This window comes from Heloderma suspectum, chromosome 2, assembly GCF_057233095.1.
Source record: "Heloderma suspectum isolate Gila_16-S chromosome 2, 16-S_ref, whole genome shotgun sequence".
In the NCBI taxonomy this organism is placed as follows: domain Eukaryota; kingdom Metazoa; phylum Chordata; class Lepidosauria; order Squamata; family Helodermatidae; genus Heloderma; species Heloderma suspectum.
In genome coordinates, this window is record NC_139459.1 from 337558357 (window position 1) to 337571669 (window position 13313).

The 13313-nt window shown below is 46.6% G+C and overlaps 1 protein-coding gene across 5 annotated transcripts in view; it reads left to right on the plus strand.

Moving 5' to 3' along the window:
* The window catches only part of LOC146355097 (uncharacterized), a 41150-nt gene that overhangs the window by 3991 nt on the left and 23846 nt on the right, over window positions 1–13313 (plus strand). For all 5 annotated transcript variants that reach the window (XM_084840573.1, XM_084840576.1, XM_084840577.1 and 2 more), the window contains exons 2-5: window positions 885–1437; window positions 4936–5321; window positions 8314–8474; window positions 10751–10883. In XM_084840573.1, coding sequence (XP_084696699.1) covers window positions 927–1437; window positions 4936–5321; window positions 8314–8474; window positions 10751–10883 — 1191 coding nt within the window. In that variant the 5' untranslated portion in view covers window positions 885–926. The remainder of the gene's footprint in view (window positions 1–884; window positions 1438–4935; window positions 5322–8313; window positions 8475–10750; window positions 10884–13313) is intronic.

The window sequence follows — 13313 nt, forward strand, 5'->3', positions numbered from 1 at the left end:
GTAGATAGCTTATGTGATCTGAAGGACCACACAGAGGGAAAGGCCATAGCTCAATGCTTTGCAACCAGAAGGTCCTGGTTCAGTCTCCAGTATCTCCAAGTAGGGCTGGGAAAGAGCTGTGTGAAACCTTGGAGAGCCACTCAGTCAGTGTTGTCAATATTGAGCCAGATGGAACTACAGTCTGACTCAGTATAAGGTAGAGTTCTGAAGTAATACCATCCTGTAGGACTGTACTATGTGTGTCTTTATTAAATGTATGAATTGGGTCTTGTAGGGGAGGTCTTGGGAAGGTACCATTTTCTGCCTCCGTCCCCCATCTGTAAAGGGGGGGGCACTGTACTTTAAGATGGATCATTAGACAAATTCATGGAGGATAAAGCTATTAGTGGCTACTGGTCATGATGACTATATGCTAACTCCAGTATCAGAGGCGGCAGCAGTATGCCTATGTAGCCCAGTTGCTGGGGAACATGGGCTAGAGGGTGCTGCTGCACTCATGTCCTTCTTGTGGGTTTCCCGCAGGCAACTACTCAGCCACTGTGTGAACAGAATGCTGGACTACATAGACCCTTGGTCTGATCCAGCATGGCTCTTATTATGTTCTTATAGCTTGATGACGATGATGATGATGATTATCAGTTTGTTACATTGGTATCTTAGCCTTCTGCCAAGGAGCACAGAGCAATGTTTTATCTATGGAACAACTCTCAGTTGTTAATTATACGGAGAAGTAGTAATTTGCTGAAATCCATGTATTGGGCTTCATAGCTGAGTGAATCTGGACTTTTCAGATCCAAGCACAGGACTATAATAAGCTACTGCATCACACTAAATAAGATAAGGAAGACTTGATAATTGGTTAATTACTCTTCTCATCCATACAGTTGAGCCTGAAACAACATCTCTCTCGTCATTCATCTCAGCCCATGAGTAACCCAACAGGTTCGAGGGAGAGAGATCCCTCTGGCAGCTGGACTGTAGGAGATATTTCTAGCAGAGGCTCTGGCACTGTGAAATCCACACCAATGCCCTTGTGTGCTGAGATGGCAGCTGGACTAGGAGACACACAGCTTATCTCCAACAATTCCACCTTGAGGAAAAGGAGAAGTTCTTATTCTGGGACTGATGGTCTTGGGAATGGCATCAGAAATCCTGCAGAGCAGGACAAGGTTGTTGGAATCAGCTGTACAGAAGGACAACATGCTCCATCTCCCCAAAGAGAGGAAGACAAAGAAATGGCTTACCAGCAGTCAAGAACCACCACTCACATGGTTCCTCTTTCTGAGACAATTTTAATTCCTAAGAAACGGAAACTTGTTCTGCACATTGATTTGAACAACACCATCCTAGTCTCTGATGCTGTCACCAATCAGGACCCCACAGCTGCTCTAAACTATTATTTGAGTACTGTGACCTGGGGGAAAATCAGCCCAACAGGTAAGGCCATACAGCATTATAGTATAACTAACATCCCAGTTTCCGTGACTAGACTAGACTAGAATAGTAGTTTATTGCAGTCACAGACCAACAGTTTATGTAACTAGAAAACTGAAGTTCAGTGACTGGATGAAATTGCTCAGAAAAGGAAATTTGTATCCTATATTTTCCTTGATTATTTTTTCATTTTTAAAAAATAACTGGTGATGCAGGGGAGAATGGGATGGAATACAGAACCTTGTGAGGCCAAGCAGTATGTAGGGAAGGAAACAGGCAGTGGGTATTTTGAAGAGGGAGTTTAGGTTGCTGTCCAGAATGCTAATGTTTTGCCCATAATCAGTGGGAGCCCCATGCCAACCCCTCTCTGGTTTCCAAGTGTTTACCAGACTATGCTCACATGTATCATGAGGACTAGAAGCTGGATTCTTTTACCAAAATCTCAGGTTCGATGAGAGCAATTGCTGTTGAGCTTTCTCCCACACTCACGTGCATATGTGGGTGAGAAACGCAGCTTTGTCTCTGGTTTGTTTCAAACCGTCTGTGCATCCTCTTCAGGAATGTGTTGTTGTTGTGAGGCAATTGGCAATTTTTAGCACTTGAAATGAAATATTTGTACTTGGGGAAAATGCTGTGCATCCTCCAGGTGCCCTGTTCATTATGACTGCCAGGTGGAATATGGTTGTGTGAATGATTGTTACCTGCAGATGCCTCCCCCTCCCCCTTTACCATTATAAGGGAAATATGGGGGGTGCCATTTTTGCCTTGTAATGTGTAATTCTGCCCTATCATGTTATACCTCTGGGTCAGCTGCATACATACAAGGTTCTTGGAGCCTTTGATCTACACATGAAGCCTATCTAATCTGACTCTTTGGTGCAATGCAGGACCATGTAGCTGTTATCCCACCCACAATCCAGATCTCTTTATAGATCAAGTTTTTTTGTTCTCTGTGAAGCTAACTTTGTCAAAAGAGCTACTGGATCCTGTTTCTTCCCTACCTAAGCACATTTACATATTGTTGGTCTCTTCAGAATTAGGTTAAAGCAGCCTGCCAACTCTTCTTTCCCATGCACACCCACACATCAGGAACTTCAGTTAACATGCATTTAGCTAAGGCACTTGACTTCCGGTGCCCTCTGTCTGAACTATCAGCACTAACATAGGATATTAATCAATTCCACTTCATTTCACATGGGGTGGGTTTCTTCCTTTCTGAATATGAATAATATTTTGTCCATACTGGGGGGGGGGGGTGTGTGTGCTTCAGAGAGTCCCTTGTTTTTTTGTATGGGAATTGTGTCATTTCATCTTTGCTTAGTAGAGATAATATTGTACATAAAATTGGTGCTAGCTCCAGGTTTGGGGGGCCTCTTTCTGCTTCTGCCTCTGCTGGTTACTCATGTACCCTCTTCCTCTGGGGACCCAATCTGTCAAAACCACCCAGAGGGAGAGCACAAGGCAAGAGGAGGAAGCTGCTCTATTTTCACATGCTCTTCCCTATTTTACATGCTCAGAGAAGGAAAGTGAACAAGTACTGACAGTGAGGAGGAGGAGGATCAGGGTCAGGAGGTGGGCTCCCTGCAGCAGTATGAGCCTCAGCAAGTGCCCAACCATGATTACCCCTGACGCCAGCCCTGTATAGAGTGAAAGTGTTGGAAGGCCTGCTGCAAAGTAAACTTCATAGGAAGACTGTGGAGTCTTTTCGGTTAGAAGTTTTCAATAAAAAGCTGGAAAAGCATCTGTTATTTAGGGCACTCAGTGCATTGAGCTCTACATTCTCTGCTGTCCCATTGATGGGCTTACTGATATGAGATTGGTTGATATGGCCTGCGCAGCCTGGTTCCTTACTTTTCATTGGAGGGCTGTCCTGTGGAAAGAGGGATACAGCTCATGTTCTTGATCATGTGGCAGGAGTGTAGACTGCCTTGGGACTGTAGAAAGCAACTGGCCTAGGTATCAAGAAGGGGCATGAGTACAGTGGAGAGGATGGTATATACATCTTGGGCTCTGAAGAGGCAAGCCACTTCCAAGAAATTGAATGGTGGCTTGTTTCTTTGGCAGTAGTAGCTGCACCCAAAATGGGCTGCATGCACAGTTCTCTCTCTTTCTTATGTGTGCGTGTGTATGTGTGTGTCTTCTTTAGATCCCTACCACAATCCATCTTTGGATGACAGATTGGTTTAGAAACGTTCAAGTTCTGCTTGACTGTAAGCAGCTGACAGGGACATGTCTGATTTTTAAAAAATTGTGTCTAGCACAATATTAGACACATTATTAACAGTGTCTAGCATAATGTTAGACACATTCTAAATAAATAATAATAATATGGAGATGCAAGGGTAATTCAGAAGCAAGCAATGCAGAGAAGGTGAAGCTGTGGTAGACCTGGCAAAGCTTTCCTGTAGGGTTTTTGGTGTGGTTTGGATTTTGTTTGTTTTTAAACAGCTAGATTAGGAGGCCACTCTATTGGTTGCTTAAGAAAGGCTGTTTCAGTCATAAGGACCAGTTTGGAAGAAGGTATGACATTTGTGAGTGGGAGAAGAAAGAAGAGCTGATTGACAATATTTATTACATTTTTCTTCCCTGTCTTTTCTCTTCACAACGCCCCTGTGAGGTAGGTTAGATAGAGAGATAGTGACTGGCTTAAGGTCACCCCAGTGAGTTACATGGCTGAGGGGGGGTTTGACCCTGCATCTCCCCAGTCCTATTCTGACACTAGCCGCTACACCACATGGTTAAAAAAAAATTATGTTGAGTTTTCTATATAGCCAACAGGGTAGATGTAAAATAATGTGACATTTTTGGGATAACAAACAGATAACCATTTGCAACAGTAATACACATAGTAATGCTTAAATAGACCCACTTCTGAGAAAGGAAAACCAATCTAGGCATACGCATCAGTTTGACCCTTCCCGAGGTCCATGTATGTGTCTAGGAGCTGCTCTCTATAGTAACCTATATGCTTAAATGTGGAAAGAGCATTAAGCTCCTGTGCCTGTTTTAGAATTGCCAGTGGAGAACTGTCTTTACAGTGTTGGTGAACAAGCCTTTTTGCTGCCATAAGAGCTCTTGGGATCCCTTTTTGTTGTCCGTCCAACAGTTCCCAGGGAACCAGCATGCAATTCAAAAGAACTTGAATGTTGCTAAACAAGATGATTCCAAAACAAAATTAATACACAAAATAACCTCAGTCCAGGAGGAAGCCATGCTGGTGCACATCAGCATCATATGGGTTAATGTTGCCATATCACCACTACACCGCACAGTTGACCGTGTGCTGGCAGAGGGCGAGAAAGAGAATACAGGGAGATTGGTGGGATGGAGAGAGCTTCGGCTATTGGGCGGTATAGAAATGAAATAAATAAATAAATAAATAAAATAATGGAGTGGCGTGGAGCCTTAAATGCAAAGACTGGGAGGTTCAATTGGCACAGAAGAGAGATTGTTTTAAAGCCGAGCACTGTGACCTCCTTTGCTCCTTCCTTTCTGTTTCAGGTGAGTGGCAGTGGCTCAGCAAGTCCCCCTCATTGCTGCCCCCCTGCCCGGGTGCTGTGAGTTTTTATTCTCAGTATGGCCGCAACACCAGTTTCACAGAAACACCTGAAGGGCAGCAGTTCCGAGGTCTTCACAGGCGCCACCTGAAGTTGCTGGAATGGCAGGGCCAGCCTCACCCGCTGCTCTCCCTCAGAGGTGAGCAGGCCAAGCACTACCACTTAGTGCTGCCATCCTTCTTCTACCTCTTGGAGAGCCTGCACCGGGAAGGGAGGCAGTTTGCTGTCATCTTCCGCACCTTCGGCACAGACCTGCATCGCCTCCTGCCGGCGGTGCACTGCGCCCTGGAGGGGCAACACCCCCACTTCCCCACTCTGCGGGACATCTCGGTGAGTGGGCAAAAGGCATGCTGAATTCCTCCTTGCCATAGCTTCTTTGGCTGCAGCCGGCCTTCTGACAAGTCCAGCAGGTGTCACAACGTGCTCGGCTGAGTACTTGCCACCTTTTATTAGGAAGCTGACCTCTGCTTCTCCCCAGTTTGCTCAGTTTTGTAGAGTGTGATTTAGTCTGGACTGCCCAGCATCCTCCTACCAGGTTTGGATAGTTTTTCTGCTGAGTCCCTGTGTGATGGTATGGGCTTCCTGTGAGTTTTAGGCTTAGACTCCTTGATTCTGCCCCCGCTTCCCTCATCCTGGGCTGGGGATGAAAGCGGAAATCCTGCCACACTCACAGATGTATCCTTCCTTCCTCTGCAGGGTGGGTAGCAGAAATGATTGCTAAGTTAAATGTCCAATAAGAAATTAATGTAATAGTGGAGATGGGGAGCTCTGGATTCGAAAGCTCATGGGGGCTCCCTTTTATATTATGGTGGCCAAGATGCCCACATTGTGCATTGCAGCAAGGTAGGAGCATAGGAAGCTGACATATATTGAGGCAGACCTTCGGTCCATCTAGCCCACTGACAGGCAGCAATGGCTCCCCAGGTTGTCTTTCCTAGCCCTACCTAGAGATACTGGGGATTGAACTTGGAACTTTTGCCTGCAAAGCATTAGCACTACCACTGAGCTATGGCCCCTGAACTATCTTGTTCGGAAGTGCAAAACTCCGGTGGCTTTGGTGGAATCATGGAGGAACTTGGTTTTCGTTAAAAAAAAATATAGCAGGTTTCTAGTCCCTATGATGCAGATAAAAGTTTCCAAATAATGGGCAGAGTTGTTAAAGATTCAAGAACCAGCAAAAGCTTGGCTATGACTTCAGTAATCAGGAGGTAATATATCTATAGCTTGCAGTGCTTCCAGTTCCCTTCCTACAGGCCCCAGTGCCTACCTTTCCACTTCTACACATTTGTTTGATCCCTATGTACTTCCTCCATTTACCTGCCAAAAAGCGCTCTGAATTATATGGGACATTAAAAACACACAAAGAAACCCACATGATTTAAAACAAGGTAATGTATGCAGTAGGAATCATTTGAATGTTAAAATTGGTGGTATGTAAAGAGCATTGAATATTTCAGCTTGTGCTGCTTGGGTCACTGGTGTTTTACAGTTGAAAAACTGAAGCAAAGAACAGTGACCTGGCCACAGTCACCACAGCGAGATCATGGCTAAGGAGGCATTTGGTTGAAATCCAACGCACTGTCCACAAGATTGGAGCACACAGGCTCTCTGTGTAGTTATAAGGCATTCAGTGCACAAATGGAAACAAGTTCAGCAGCCCTGTTGATACCCAGAGGTGCAATTAGGTGATTTTAGACTATGGACTTAATGGTCTTTCTCTCTCTCTCTCTCTCTCTCTCTCTCTCTTCATGGTCTTAATGTGGGTTTTATGCATCTGGTCCTATACATCAGCCAGAGGGAAGAGCTTCAGGGAGCTCGCTCCACCCCTCCTGCTAGAAAGGACATGCAGCTCCAACTGACAGTTCCCTGGCACAGTTCCCTGGGACCCGTCCATCAGCCAGAGAACCAAGGGCCACTGGAGGCTGCGCTCCCTGTCTTCCAGAAAAAGCATTATGGCAGGGGGAAACCAAGCTAGTCCAATACATTGGTCAGCGATGTATTTGCTTTCTTTCCCCTCCTCCTTCCCAATCCCTTTTCCTTTTGTGTCATGTCTATTAGATTATAAGCCTGAGGGCACCGACTGTCTTAACATTAACATTTGTAACCCACTCTGAGAGCCTTTTTCAGCTGAAGAGTGGGGTAAAAATGTTCTAAATCAGTGAATAATAATGTGGTGGTGGGGGAGCTCTTTAGATGGTAGGATGTATTACTTCACTTACCTCAAAATATGGTAAGCCAGCCCTGCTGCGTTTTGAGACCCTCCTGCTCACTCTCCTGAGTGGGGCCCTGGACTTTGCCCCAAAGTCATGATGGCACCGCTGTTGATATTTAGTGGTGGATTTGAGAGGATTAGAGAAATCTTTTGTCATAACTGTTGATGTCCTGTGACCACAGATTAAAGTCTTTATGAGTGGAATTAGATACGGGTAGAAGTAAGTGTTACTTTGGACTGCTCTTTTTCCACTTCCCTCACTCCTGGTGAGCTGCAAGGAGTGGAGAGATTTCAACTGTGGCAACTTCCGTGCTCTGTGAGGTACATTTGGGGACCTCCATTGATCATAGCATGTTATTTATTATTTAATTTGTTTATTACACTTCGATCGTGCCCTCCTTCGAAGGAGCTAAGAGCAGTGTTCACAGGGGGCAATCCCATTTTATCCTTACAAACAGCCCTGTGAGGTAGGTTAGGCTCAGAGTGAGAGACTGGCCCAAAGTCATCCTGTGAGTGTCATGTCTGAGTGGGCATTTGCACCCAGGTGTCTGCAATCCAAGTCCATTGTATTGCACAAGTTCTCCACTTGTCACCATTGAGATCCATGCTTAGGAGAAGCATAGCTCTAAATATGGGGTACAAATAACAGGTGAGGGCTGCTGCCTTCATGCCCTGCTGGTATCCTTCCCAGAGGCATCTGACTCACCACTGTTTGAAACATGCCGGGCTGCATGGTCTATTGGCCTGATCCTTCAGGGCTTTTGAGCTCCGGGATCTCACACAATCCTGTTCATACAAGAAGGCCACTTGCATGAGAGGAGAAAGCAACCAAAAGTAACCTGGAAGTAGCCTTTCAGCTGGTTAATGAAACAGCCATCAGTCCCCTCCTCCTTCCACCTGGGGTGAGAAGCTTTCATGCTTTGATAATCATAAGCCTCTGCTCCTCCGTTAGGGAGACTTGTCTATTTCTGTTCAAGATGATCCCTCATCTCAAATTCCTCTCTCTTTTGATGGTCTCAGCCTTGCTGTTTAGGGCATGATAAAATTGTGATGCACATCATTCTTGTGTTTCAAACATTTTTCTCCTGTGTCTGTATTATGTTGTGGTAGTTGCCTGTAAACCTCACTCCTGCAAAGATACGTTGCAGCAAGCAAAAGGTGGTGTTGACCCATGGAACAGAGCGGCTCTCCACTGAAGATGGCGACAGGGAAATGTATACATACTTCAGCTCCAGGGAAGGCCTCTGTGGCTTCCAGGACCACTTTCATTGGTGAGAAATCAAAGAATATGGTTTGTTTCTTAGGGCACAATCTGATCTAGATAGTGGCCAGCCTCCGAAATCAGAGGCTGCCAACTATCCTACAGGAGGCGGCTGGAGCACAGAGGGGATCCTCTCCTCTGTGCTCCAGCTGCCCTGCATTTTGGCTAGATGGGCGATTTCACCTGTCTAGCCGCGGCCTCAGGGAGGGAAGGAGTCTGGAGACCTGATGGGAAGTTGCATGAAGCAGCTTCTGTGGTCTTCTCCCCTCCCTGCCCCCTTTTCCCTGGCTCAGCCCTCGCTTTCTGAGTGCAGAGACTTAACTGGTGTGGAAAGAACCACACTGGCTACGACGGGGAGGGGAGTGTGGTTTCTGGGCTCCAAGGTCAGAGCCCTCGTTCTGACCTTGGTTCCCAGAAACTGAAAAATCCTATGTCCCCACAGATGGTGTCTGTAGGGCATAGGATTGGCTGTCTCCGTCTCTAGTAGTTGGTGTACTTTTATTTATGATTATGGCAATAATTTGGTTATATGAGCTATCCAAAAAGTCAGTCTGGACAGATTGTTTAAAAAAATCACTCTGGTACACATATTTCTTTGGTCTTTGCCTTTCCTAAAAGTGTACCTCACTTAAAAAAAATCCCTGTAATACTTTTTCTTCCGAGGCAGGTGAATGGCCATGGTTCTAAAATGATGACCCTTTTATTTCCTGACTCCAGCCAGACTTCCTGCTGAGGCATGTTTATTCACACCTTTCTTCCTTTTCCTTACTGAGCCCACATCTGCCAAGATATTTGGAAGCTGCTATTTAAAATTATAACTAATGATTGGTTCTTTAAGGGCCATCTGACACCACTGTATCCTGCTGGGTTTGGGTTAGATTAGACTTTGTGGATTCATCTTGCCCTCGAGGCACATGACCCCTTGCTGTACCCTAAATCCAGGTTGTTTTCTTGGGAATGACTTACCTGCTTTGTTGTGCATGCTTCACCAAGCAGCCTGAGCCATCTGTAGCTTTCAATAGCACCCTTCATTCCCAATCTAGAAAAATTAACTCTTCAGCCATCTGGTATTATAACTGACAAAAACTGAGCATGGTCTGGCTGTAATACTTTCTCGTCTATTTATATTGTGTCCAGAGGCGAGCAGCCAGGACAGTTAGGGATCTGGAAAGTCCTATGAAGAACGGTTGAAAGAGCTGGGTATGTTTAGCTTGGAGAAGAGAAGATTAAGGGGAGAAGGATATTCGTCTTTAAAAGTCTGATAGGCTGTCATGTAGACAATGGAGCAGACTTGCTCACTGTTGCTCCAGAGAACAGGTCTAGAACTAATGGGTGGAAATGGCAAGAAAGCAGATTTTGGCTAAACGCTGAGAAAAAATTCATAATGAGACGAGGTGTTTAACGGTGGGACAGCCCTGCCTCGGGAGGTATCGAAGCAGAGGCTGGATAGCCATCTGCCAGGGATGTTGTAGTTGCATCCTGTGCCAGAGATCCTGGATTGAGCAAGGGGTTAGACTAGATGACTTCAAGGTCCATTTCAGCTCTAAATTTCTATGATTCTATGCCCGTGACTACCAGAAAACCTGCCCTGCCTGAGGCCTTTAGCAGAGACTGCCAGTCCTGTTCTCTGCAGCAACTAGGACTCGGTTCTGTTCTATGCTGTTTGGACAAATTAATGGGGCACAAACAGCTGCAATTATATGCACTGTGTCGTACACTGAGGGCTGTTCAAATTTCATCTGTTTGCAGGTTCATCTCCCAAACACTGAATTTAATTTTCAGCCATATGTTTTTGAAAAAAAACACACACCAAATTTTCTACCTCTTGTTATTTTGCACAGAAGCTTAGAGATATGTTGGCATTCTTGCAAGAGATTCCAGTGGCCAAGTTCGGTCACAAATGCCCAGCACAATATCCTATCTGTCTTTATGGATTGCTACCCTCTGTCCCACTGACCCTTTGTCCCACTGTTCACCCCCCTCCCTTCCTCTGCCAAAAATAAGTTAAATCTTTTGAAACCTGGAAAACAAAATGAACTGTACATTATATTAATTGAATGACTAGGGAATCTGTATGTGGGAAGAATATACCAGCTTGGCCCTTAGGATCACTGCTTATAGTAATTTCTTGCATCCTGCTTTCTGTTCCTTGCTTTTTTCCCCTTGCTGTGCAAGGGACGAGGCAGGTGGGTGACTCAGCTTATCCTCACCGGAGGCCTTTGGACTTTTTGAAGAGCCTGGGAAAGGCCCTGAGAGCTTTCAGCTGTGTGTCTTGCTGTGTTCCAGGTGGGCCAGGAATCAGTTCTCTAGCCAGGGTGGGAAGCCCCTTTGGATTGACCCTCATGACTCCAGCATCCACCACATCTGTATTGATGACAACATTCGTCTGAACGATTCTGACACCATCATCCATCCTCAGGTATTGTTATCATAAAATGTTTCTCAATGTGCGATCCTTTTCTCGGGTAAAATATGTGCTTTATAGGCCCGCAAGAACCCTGGCAGGTGGGCTCGGCTCAGAGATTATGCCCCCGAGGCCTTGTGGCTGAGCGGAGACCTGTATCTCCAACTCCTGCTTCCAAATCTGTGTGCCACCCTCAGGTAGTGATGCATGTCTCCTTGGCTACCTTCTGAATGCTGCCTCTGCCTAGCTTGATAAGGGGAATGGTACTGCGCTCTGAGGCGGTCCCAGTGGAGCTGGGGAAAGGGGAGCTGGCTGCCTGTCACAACCGCAGGTGTTTAGAGGAGAATTGTTTGCTGGCACAGAACAGCAGGTGCTTGAGGCCTTCTCTTGCTGTACAGCTCCCTCTGTCCTCAGCTGACATGAGTCATTCCTGCTCCCAGCTGGAGCCCAGCAACCTGCAGCCCGAAACTCATTCACAGCCCTGTGTGCTTAAAGGGCAGCTTTCACGCCAGAGCATGCTCGGAAGTAAAATGGAGGGAGGCAGGGAGGGAGAGTCTGGCCATTGTGGCAGCTCTTCGTATCTGCCTAAAAGCTTTCCCTTGCAAGAGGAGGAGAGTGCCGGGGGGCTGGCTGGACTGGTGGATTGAGGAACAGCAGGGCAGGAAAGGTTAATTGGTTCCTGCTGGAGTCCAGCCATCACAATAGCCTTTTGGGGCTGTTTGCTGCTCTGCAGGCTTGCTATTGGCCCCACGAGGCTCTTTGGGGAGGAGAGAGTTTCCTTTCTTTATAGCTAATCGGGAATGTGCAGAGCTCCCTGTGGAAGATGTGAAGAGCCCTCTCGGGAGCTTCCGGCACCTTACCCCACCCCTATCTGCAGAATCGAATGATGCCTGCGTCCCTGTTTGCAGAGCAGAGAGACATTTTTCATCCATCCCTGACCAAGCAGCTTCAGGTCAAGTTATATTTAGAGAGCGGTGCCCCGAAGATGACCCCACGCTGTCTTTGCTCCTGCTGACTCCAGATCAGATCCCTTGGCTTTAGAAGCCAGGCGGATTTTGCTAGCTGCAAGCCCAGCCTTGATCTGGTAGTGCATCTCGCATCTTCCCCGAAGCCACAGGTTCAGCTCTTCCCCTTTCATGCATAGGCCAGGCTTTGCTCCAGTTTGCTCTTCTCTAGTAATACTTACCCAGCCTGCCAGTGAGGGCTTGTTTGCTTGGTAGGGGTGACGGCTAGGTTCAATGTTGTGCATTTCATAGCTGCACAGGAAGGAAAGTTTTGGCTGGTACACTTTCTCCGCTGAGGGCTCTGATGAGAGAAGGGGAACCAGCCAAATTCTCCCTTCCGTACAACAGAGTCCTGTGAATCTTCTGGTGTACCGCAGCTTTGGGCGCGCTGCTCAGCCATGAAGTGCACAGAGATAAAGTTTTGTTGCCTGCATGATCGTCGATCAACTTATTTGTATTCCGTGTGCCAATTGGAGCAGGAAAGGACAGTGCTGCCGCACAGACTGAGAGCCACCACCTTTGAATCACTTTCCTTGACAGACTCCTTTTGCCTCTCCTTCAGTAAAGAATGCTTGCAGAACTCCTTCCAGCTAGAGGGAACCCAGAGCAAAGGACTGGGAGGAAAAAGACTCAACTCTCCCACCATCTTTTGTCCCCAGCGATGGTTCAGTTTGAGCCATACCTTGCTGCTTTCAGTCCCCAAGGGCTGGTGTTAGATCCCAGGGCGTCATCCACTCAGGACATCTCTGCTGGGAAATTTGTCTCTGTAATTGTGTGCTTGCTGGAAGATATGGTGGGTGGGAGACTGAGAGCCCTGCTGTCTCACCATGATGTTGCTATAGACAGCCTCAGTGGTTAGTTTCTGAAAAGGCAGGGGCTGGGGTTCAGGCCTGCAAGAAACCACATCTTCTGACCTGGAATTCCTGCCTCCTAATGCCAGATGCAGGCAAGTGGGCTCTGATTTCTCTGTAATGAGGGGAGGGCACTCCACTCCGCACATGCTTGGTGGTATTCCTTGCTTTCAGTATTACTACTTGTGTTCCAGGAGTCTTAATTCCAGGATCTGATTCTAGTGCCATACCTTGAACTGGCCTATGTTAGAAATTGTAGGGATTCAGATTGCTAGGCTTCTGAAGAGTGAATAAGGTTCTGTGCAGGCCTAGGATCTAGCACAGCGGTAGGCAACCTGGTGCCATCCAGATGTTTTGGACCAAAGATCCTATAATCCCTGATCTTTGGCTATGCTGGCTGGGACTTATGGGAATTGAAGTCCAAAGCATCCGGAAGGCACCAGATTGCCTTTCCCTAATCTAGCTTCTTCTGGTCCCTCCACCAATTAAGCAGCATTGCCATCTATTAAACGAAAGAGGAGAGGGGGTGATCTGCTTGCTCTTTTCCTACTGTACTCCTTAGGTCCAGCTGCTACTTGGATCTGTTCATC